This window comes from Saccopteryx bilineata, chromosome 1 (assembly GCF_036850765.1).
Source record: "Saccopteryx bilineata isolate mSacBil1 chromosome 1, mSacBil1_pri_phased_curated, whole genome shotgun sequence".
Taxonomy (NCBI): Eukaryota; Metazoa; Chordata; class Mammalia; order Chiroptera; family Emballonuridae; genus Saccopteryx; species Saccopteryx bilineata.
Window position 1 is genome coordinate 79,588,484 of NC_089490.1, and position 9,284 is coordinate 79,597,767.

Genomic DNA, 9,284 nt, shown 5'->3' on the forward strand with positions numbered 1-9,284 from the left:
GCTCTCCAAATGGGGCGGTCCGTCCCTGGCCACGCCCTTCGTGGCCACGTGTGCCACTGTGGCTAATCAGAGCACGCCATTCCAAAGCCACCTTGCTTGGTGGGCAGCTTACCCAAATCACCCAATTGGAGTCTCCCCAGAGCCCCTGCAGTGCCCTGGCGACCAAGGAGCTAGGTGGGAGGTACTGCGGCTCCATGGCCTCACCTCCCAGATCTCCACCCGCGCCCCGCCCCTAGAGCCAGGCCCCTCCTCCGGAGCGGGTCGCCCCCAGCTCCACGCCTAAGCCCCCCTTGCAAGAGACCCATCTCCCAGATTTCAAGACTCTGCCCAAGCCCCTCCTCCGAGAGACCCGCCCCCAGGGCCCAGTCCCAGAGCCTCCGTGTTTCAGGCCCGCGACTTTCGGTGGCCTTCTCTCTTCCTGGTTACTTTGCTTTGTGTCTGTGCCCGCGCCTCCTCGTTTGCTGGCCCCATTCATCATTCAGTCATTCTCCCTTGCCCAGACCCTCCCTCTCTCTGCCTTTCCCGCGTCCCCCGTTGCGGCGTCTCCTGTCCAGCTTTCCTGCCACCACCCAGACCTTCCGACTCGTCCACTCTTGGGCAAGGGACCTTCCTGGAGCTTCAATCGCACCCTGTTACTCTCTTCTTAAACCTCGGGGGCAGCCCAGACCTAGCCGAGCCCCGAGCCCCAGGCGGACAGGGGCCTTGCTTCTTAGGATCCCAGCTCCGCCTTCGCCGCTCTTCCCAGAGCTTGGACCGTGCGGTCAGGGTGGGCCTGGGGGTGCCGGGGCGGAGGGGGATCCTTCCACGGCACTTGGTTGTGGAGACATCCGTCGGGGCCCGGACAAACTGGCCCTCTGCTTGTACAATACATGCCTCCCTTCCCATCTCTAGAAGGGAACGAGTTTGGCGACCTGTCCGCGTTCCGAGGTAGGAGGAGGTAGAGCCATGACTAGAGCGGCGAGGGGGCGGGTCGGAAGAAGCCGGAAGCCAGAGTCTAGGCCTAGGAGGTGCTACCCTGTCGACCCCTGATTCGCTTCGACCCCTGATTCGCTCCGACCCCGGCTCCAGCGTGGGGCCTCCATCCCGCCTGGCTCTTTGTATTCCTGGTCTGGCTGGGTGCCCTCTTCCCCTGCTGTTGCCTAGGCATTACGCTGCTCCCTGGGGCTGCAAGGCAGGGACGGGTAGTGCACTTTCCTGCGACTGAGGACGTCTGGGTCCTCCCACTTACGGCTGGGTCATGAAGACCGCACTCGTGTACCACGAAGACATGACGGCCGCCAGGCTGCTCTGGGAGGAGTAAGTGTGACCTGGCAGAGGTAGGGGATGGGAAGGAGACTCTGGAGTCTGAGTTCTTTGTCTACTCAGCCCCGAGTGTGAGATCGAGTGTCCTGAGCGCCTGACCACCACCCTGGGACGTCTGCAGCAACGTGGCTTGCAGCAGAGGTGCCTATGGATGGCAGCCCGAGAAGCCTCAGAGGCAGAGCTGGGCCTGGTGCACAGGTCAGACCCCAGGCAGCCTAGGACCTGAGCCCACCCCAGCCAGTCAGTGCCTCACAAACAGTGCATCTCCCCACCTGCCTCAGTTTTAACATTGGGTGGGTGAGTGAGGGAGCAATGAGGTGGGCAGTCCTACCCTGGTCCAGCCCCTTTTTCTCCTCCCCTCCCTATTCCTGCTGGTGACTCTGCCTTGCCTCCCTGCTCCTTCGCAGCCCAGAGTACCTGGCCCTGATGCGCAGGACCCAGGCGTTGGACACGGGGGAACTCCAGGCACTATCTGGACAATATGATGCCGTCTATTTTCATCCGGTGTGTTCCCTGGGGACATACCCACCCACTGATCCAGGTGTCCATGCCTGTTCACGGCAATGGTTGCCAACCCGGCCAAAGTCCGTGTCCATAAACTTGCTGATGCCTTGCACACCCACTGCTGCTGGCACCTGGGACTGTCCTGGCCCATCTTTTCAGCACTTGGTGCCCTATAACCTGGCACAGACCTGGGCAGAGTCTGTAAGGGGTAACTGGTGGGGGGCTCATCTCCACCCCTGCCCCCACAGAGTACCTTCCATTGTGCCTGCCTGGCTGCAGGGGCTGGGCTACAGCTGGTGGATGCAGTGCTGACAGGAGCTGTGCACAATGGGCTTGCCCTGGTGAGGTGAGAGCTGTCCCTCTCCCCTGGCTGCCCCCACATGTGGTACAGGATGACCCTAATGTGCCCCATGCTCCACTCTCACCCCCAGGCCTCCTGGGCACCACAGCCAGAGAGCTGCTGCCAATGGATTCTGTGTGTTCAATAATGTGGCAATAGCGGCCAAACATGCCCAGCAGAAATATGGGCTGCGCAGGTATGTACAGGGCTGGCTACAGGTGGGGGGCAGGCCAGACAAAAGGGTGGAGCTGAGCAGGCTGCTGAGAGAACCGCCACAGGAGCCTCTTCCCATGCTGGGCTGGACTCTTGGCCTGGAGGTGGGAAGCCCTGTCTCCCAAGGAGCTCAATGTTGTCTGTACCCACCCAGGATTCTCATTGTTGACTGGGATGTCCACCATGGCCAGGGCATCCAGTATATCTTTGAGGATGACCCCAGGTAAGCTAGTGGTGGGGATACAACCCTTTCCTGTGACCCCATTTTTTAGGACACACAGCCTGGCCTGGGAAAGTCCTAGCCAGATGGCATCGCTGTGTGCTCAAGGGTCAGGGTTCTGTGAGTATCCATAGTGCTGAGGGTCCTGATCTCTGACCTTTGGCCTTGGCCCCTTATATGCAGCGTCCTTTACTTCTCCTGGCACCGTTATGAGCATGGGCGCTTCTGGCCCTACCTGCGAGAGTCAGACGCAGATGCTGTTGGGCAGGGACGGGGCCGAGGATTCACTGTCAACCTGCCCTGGAACCAGGTGCTGCCTTTCACCCCAGGACCCTCACCCAGATCCCCCACCCTACAGCTCCAGACCTTTTGAGTAGGACATCCTTCCAGGGTCTAGGCTCCAAGGGTGAAGACCCCATAGCCTGCCCTGGAAAAGCCCAACACTGATACCCATGGCTGCAGGTCGGGATGGGAAATGCTGACTACATGGCTGCCTTCCTACATGTGCTGCTCCCCCTGGCTTTTGAGGTAACTGTGTAGAGGGGGCATCTCTATGCCCAGAATCCCCCCCCCAACTCCATCAGCGCAGAATGAGTCCTGGGGATAGGGAAGGTCTCTCTGAGGGGCCTCCCTTTAACTCCTTTGCACCTGGCCCTGCCCACAGTTTGATCCTGAGCTAGTACTAGTCTCGGCAGGATTTGACTCAGCGATCGGGGATCCAGAGGTGAGGATCTGGCCTGGCCTGGAGGGCTTCTGGTGTCCAGCGGCCAAGCCTCCATCACATCTGGCTCTGGTTCCAGGGGCAGATGCTGGCCACACCAGAGTGCTTTGCCCACCTCACACAGCTGCTGCAGGTGCTGGCCGGTGGCAGGGTCTGCGCCATGCTAGAGGTGACTGTGGCAAGAAGGGTGGGTTATCGGGTTAGAGGCTGAGGTGAAATCAGAGGGCTCTCCTGCCCCAGGGACACCTCTGCCCTACTCTCTCCCTTCCTTCCTCCTCCCAGGGTGGCTACCACCTGGAATCACTCTCTGAATCTGTGTGCATGACGGTGCAGGCCCTGCTAGGTGACCCCGCCCCACCCCTGTCAGGCACCATGGTGCCACAACGCAGGTGTGAGGGGTTGGAGCCTGGGAAGGCCAAGGTGCAAGGCTAGGGTGCAAGGCCAGGCCTCACCACTCCTACCTCTCCCTGCAGTGCCCTGGAGTCCATCCAGCATGTCCGGGCAGCCCAGGCCCCTTACTGGACAAGCTTCCAGCAGCAAGGTTAGTGTGGTCTAGGCCGGATGGAGGAATTGCACCTCTCAGCCTTCCATGAAGTGGCTATGACTCTGAACCACCTCCTAGGCTCATCCCCCATCCTGAGTTCCAGCACCTGCTCCTCAGAGGGGAGGCCCTCACCTCTGCTGCCTGGAGGGCCTGAATTCAAGGCTGCAGCGGCCCAGGCCACAGCGGCACTGAGAGCCCTCCTAGACAAGCTGTACTGCCGCCCTATGCCCCCTGTCCGCATGGCTGTTGCTCTGACTGAGCTGGACGCTGCCCTGGTCCTGCCCCCTGATGTCCTCTGTCAGGATGGGTCAGCCCCGCAGGAGGAGACGCAGGCCTGGGCCAGGTGGGCAGAGTTGGCCTGGGGAGAGGGGTGGGGCTATGTCCACCATGTGCCCTTGAGAGACTCACCTGTGCTCTGTGTGTCACCCTGTGTCCATGTGTTCCTCTGGTTTGCCCACCACAGGCTACACAAGGCTCTGGCCAAGGACAAGGCTTTCACTACACTTGGGAAGGTCCTGTACCTCTTGGATGGGATCTTGAATGAGCAGGTGGGGATACCTGGAGGGACTGGAGGTGGCTGTGGAGCTGAGTACAGGGTCTAGGACCTGTCCATGATGTATAGCCTGTCGAGGGGAGGGCTGGGGGGGTGCAGAACCATGTAGACATGAGTGTTGCCTTGTGCCTGGGACCCTTCTCAGAAGAGCCCCTAGGGACAGGGTCAAGAGCACTCTCTCAGTCTCCAAGTAAATGCTCTCTGGCAGAGAGGGAAAGGCAGCGATTTAAAGTGTAGTTTTAGCCCTGGCTGGGTAGCTCAGTTAGAGCGTCATCATCTCGATATTCCAAGGTTGTGGGTTTGATCCCCAGTCAGGACACATACAAGAAGCAACCAATGAATGTGCAAATAAGTGAAACAATAAGTTAATGTTTCTTACTCTCTTCATTAAAATCAATCAATAAAATAAATAAATAAATAAATAAAATAAAGTGTAGCCCTGGCCAGATAGCTCACTTGGTTAGAGCATCATCCTGATGTGCAGAGGTTGCCAGTTTGATCCCCCGTCATGGCACATACAGAGGCAGATCGATGTTTCTGTCTTTATCTCACTCAGTTCTCTCTCTAAAATCAATTAAAGAATCAAGTGTAGTTGGCCTTGGCCAGCTTAATTGAGTCGGTTTGAGTGTCATCCTGAAATGAAAAGGTTGTGGGTTTGATCCCTGATCAGGGCACAAATGGGAAGCAACCAGTGAATGCACAACTGGGTGGAACAACAAATGAATGCTTCCCTTCTCCCTCCCCTCTCTCTAAAAAAAAAAAAAAATCAATAAATAAAAAAAAAATTAAGCCCTGGCTGGGTAGCTCGGTTGGTTGGAGCATTGCCCAGAAGTGCAGGTCAGGAAGTGTATGGTCAGGGCACATACAGGAGCAGGTTCATGTTCCTGTCTCTCCCTGGCCCTTTAAAAAATAGTGTAGTTTCAAGTATCTTATTTTTAGAAATTGAGCAATTTGACCTCAGAGTGTACAGATGACAGCCATGTAGACAGGGACCAAGAGAATGAACTGATGGGTCTGTTTACCTGGTTTGGGAGTTGCCCTCCATTGCTGTTATTCACCTGCCAGGTGAGCAGCGGCATTGCAGCCACCCTGGCCCCTGCTGCAGCTGCCATCCTGGATGTGGCCATTCGGTACAGCCTTTCCCGGGGAGCCCAGAGGTGAGCCTCAGCTGACTGGCCTGAGTCTCTGAGGGCATGACTCATGGGCATCCTTGCCCTGGCTGGCCACAGGGGGTAGGGGTGCTCTGGGAATGGACTGCTAGTGGGATGAGTATCATCTGTCCTGGGACCAAATCTTCTAGGGTTCTCTGTGTGGCTGTGGGACAGTTGGATCATCCATTGGACCTTGCTGATGATGGGTATGCCCCTTAGGTCATGTGTAGATACAGCCCTGCATATGGGTGGGTACATCACTCTGGGTTCCCAGAATTGATGGGTGGGTGGGCCCGAGGGGATCCTGGGAGCAGTGCTAGGCGGGTCTCTAGCACAGAGGGTCAGTACTCCAGCACCTCAACCCGCAAACTTTCCTGTACTTCCCCTTCTGTTGTCCCAACTCTGGAGGTGAATGGTGTCTCACCCACATGCACACATGTCCATGAGCCCATTCTCCCCTGGAAGGAGGAATCTGTGGCTGACCATCAGGGGCAAGGAGGCAGCTGCTCTGTCCATGTTCCACATCTCCATGCCACTGCCAGGGGTGAGTGGTGGTGTTGCAGGGGCAGGTACTGCTCACTGGCCTCATCATGAGGTCACGAGGGTGGCTGCTCACTGGCATCATGAAGGCCAGGCCTTTGGCCTTCACCTACTCTTTCAAGCTTCCTGATGGGATTCTTGGTATGGATGCCCACCTGAGGCTTAGAGGTGGGGTGGCCTGAGCTGATAGGAGGGGTGTCCCTTGGATGAGGGAATGGTGCTATGCTGTTGTCTCTCCCACAGACAACTGGTGGGTTCCTGAACTTCATCCTGGCCCTGGTGCTGCCCTTAGCCTATGGCTTCCAGCCTGACCTGGTGCTACTGGCACTAGGGCCAGCCCATGGCCTCCAGGACTCCCAAGCTGCACTCCTGGCTGCACTGTTGCAGGTACCAGCAGGGGGCCGAGTCTTGGCCCTTGTGGATGAGGTGAGTTGAGCAGGGCAGATGTGCTGTGGAGGGGGGAGGGGGGAGAAACCAATGACTCACTTTTTTTTTTTTTTTTTTTGTATTTTTCTGAAGTGAGAAGCAGGGCAGGGAGGCAGAGAGACAGACTCCCGCAGGCGCCTGGGGGGATCCACCCGGCATGCCCACCAGGGGGCAATGCTCATCCATCTGGGGCATCACTCCATTGCAACTGGAGCCATTCTAGTGCCTGAGGCAGAGGCTATGGAGCCATCCTCAGCACCCGGGCCAACTTTGCTCCAATGGAGCCTTGGCTGCAGGAGGGGAAGAGAGAGAGAGAGAGAAAAAGGAGAGGGGGAAGGGTGGAGAAGCAGATGGGCACTTCTGTTTACCCTGGGCCGGGAATCAAACCTGAGACTTCCACACACTGGGCCAACCCTCTACTGCTGAGCTAATAGGCCAAGGCCTGACTCACTGTTTTCATCTCTGCTCCTGGTTCAGGAATCTACACCACAGCTTGCAGGCGTCCTGGCCCAGGTGCTGCAGGGAGAGGAACCCCCCAACCTGGGCCCCTTCTGTGTGGCCTCCCCAGAGGACATGCAGGCCCTGATGCACCTGAGAGGGCAGCTGGAGTCACAGTGGAAGATGCTACAGGTGGCCGGTGAGACTGGGGGACCAGGCTCAGGCTGAATGCTTGGGGTGCTGGGGGACAGTCTTGCTTTAGAGCTCCGTAGAAAGAGGGGCTCATGTCTTGGGAGTGGGGATCTGTAAGGTGACCAACTTTTTTACAATGATAAGGAGGACAAAAATAAATTGAAGAAAACAATATCATAAATAAAAGAAACATTTTATTCATTGCAACAATACACTATAATATGATAAATGCATAATAAAAATATTTGTAATATTTTACATTGTAATTATGCTTACATGCCTATTAACTTTTAATAATTGTAAGAAAAAAGTATTCATTTAGTAAAACTAAATATCAAAACCACTAATTTGGGCCCTGGCCGGTTGGCTTAGTGGTAGAGTGTCGGCCTGGCGTGCAGGAGTCCCAGGTTCGATTCCCGGCCAGGGCACACAGGAGAAGTGCCCATCTGCTTCTCCACCCCTCCCCCTCTCCTTCCTCTCTGTCTCTCTCTTCCCCTCCCGCAGCCAAGGCTCCATTGGAGCAGGGTTGGCCCGGGTGCTGAGGATGGCTCCGTGGCCTCTGCCTCCAGTGCTAGAATGGCTCTGGTTGCAATGGGGGACACCCCGGATGGGCGTGCCAGGTGGATCCCGGTTGGGCACATGCGGGAGTCTGTCTGACTGCCTCCCCGTTTCCAACTTTGAAAAAATATCAAACAAAACAAAACAAAAAAAAACCCCAGAAAAACAAACAAACACCCCCCCCACTAATTTGGAGTGGTATTTGGGTGTATTTATAATTTTCTAATTTAGAAAAGTCTGTTTTATGCAACTGTTTAATCAAAATGCGTTATTAATAGATACAGTTTGAGGTTAGATTTCCACTTTAAAACTCAAATTTTGGGAAAATACTTGTAAGTAAAATTATACGTACTTGGAAATTATTAAATAGATAAGGAATTAATAAAACGTGAATTGTGCTTACCTGCCTATGATTGAATATTCACTGAGAAAGAAATAATCGTGATTCTACAATGTCCTATGTGCCATGTCGTGTTTCAGTAAGAAGTACACAAAGCCATTTGCACGCTCTCACCTGCTCTCTCAAGGTCTCCCAAGCCCAGCGCAAGTGTCTCATAATCGCCTCTGGCAGCACTGTACTGATCCTTGACAAATCATCATGTCAAATACAAATACCTCACGTCACATGCAATGGATCTAATACGGACATTTACAGATTAATCTTCCAATATCAAAAGGAGGACATGTAGGAGGACACTTTTCCAGTGAGGACGGTACTTACAAAAGAGGGAGGACGATTGGTCACCTTAGTCTGCCTTGAACCAACGCATAGCAGTGCCATGCTTGATTGGGTGCCTCTTCCCAGCTCCCACTTGAAATCGGCCATGGTGGGAGTATTTACACCCTGGGAATGACACCACAACCCAGTCCCTAAGAGCAGGTTGTTAAACAGCCAGAACACCGCTGCCTGAGACCTCTGTCCTGATGTCCTGGGGCGCTGGGTCAGGGGCCCTGTGTCCACAGCAGCGACCTGGAGCTCCTCCGTACCTGCCTCTGCACAGAAGGCCCGGCCCAGGCTCCCTCCACTGCAATCAGTAAACGGTTAAAAGAAAGTCTGGCCCTGGCCGGTTGGCTCAGTGGTAGAGCGTCGGCCTGGCGTGCAGGCGTCCGGGGTTCGATTCCCGGCCAGGGCACATAGGAGAAGTGCCCATCTGCTTCTCCACCCCTCCCTCTCTCCTTCCTCTCTGTCTCTCTCTTCCCCTCTCGCAGTCAAGGCTCCATTGGAGCAAAGTTTGCCCGGGTGCTGAGGATGGCTCCATGGCCTCTGCCTCAGGCGCTAGAATGGCTCTGATTGCGGCAGAGCGACGCCCCAGATGGGCAGAGCATCGCTCCCCGGTGGGCGTGCCGGGTGGATCCCGGTCGGGCGCATGCGGGAGTCTGACTGCTTCCCCGTTTCCAACTTAAGAAAACTACAAAAAAAAAAAAAAAAAGAAAAGAAAGTCTGACTCTGCCAACGTTACTGAACCCTCAGCGTTCAGCCTCTGTTTTCCCACCCAAGCCGGAAGTGCTCCACGGCCGGCTGCCACCAAGGCCCCGCCCCCTCCACACGGCCGCCGGCCCCCCGCATGACGCAATTACGGCG

The 9,284-nt window shown here is 55.9% G+C and overlaps 1 protein-coding gene across 2 annotated transcripts; it reads left to right on the forward strand.

Moving 5' to 3' along the window:
• Positions 1-784: 784 nt before the first annotated feature.
• HDAC10 (histone deacetylase 10) lies at positions 785-8,071 on the forward strand. 2 transcript variants are annotated; one of them, XM_066254823.1, is made up of 19 exons: positions 790-1,296; positions 1,366-1,500; positions 1,710-1,806; positions 2,055-2,152; positions 2,238-2,342; positions 2,514-2,582; positions 2,763-2,889; positions 3,042-3,107; positions 3,244-3,303; positions 3,380-3,469; positions 3,583-3,689; positions 3,774-3,841; positions 3,923-4,187; positions 4,308-4,392; positions 5,463-5,554; positions 5,698-5,754; positions 6,014-6,092; positions 6,332-6,514; positions 6,992-8,071. In XM_066254823.1, the coding sequence occupies exons 1-19, from the start codon at positions 1,238-1,240 to the stop codon at positions 7,178-7,180; spliced, it is 2,031 nt and encodes a 676-aa protein (XP_066110920.1). In that variant the 5' UTR covers positions 790-1,237; the 3' UTR covers positions 7,181-8,071. The 2 variants fall into 2 exon arrangements, with proteins under 2 accessions (XP_066110926.1, XP_066110920.1); XM_066254829.1 differs by lacking the exon at positions 3,380-3,469 and having other exon boundaries at positions 785-1,296.
• Positions 8,072-9,284: the final 1,213 nt, after the last annotated feature.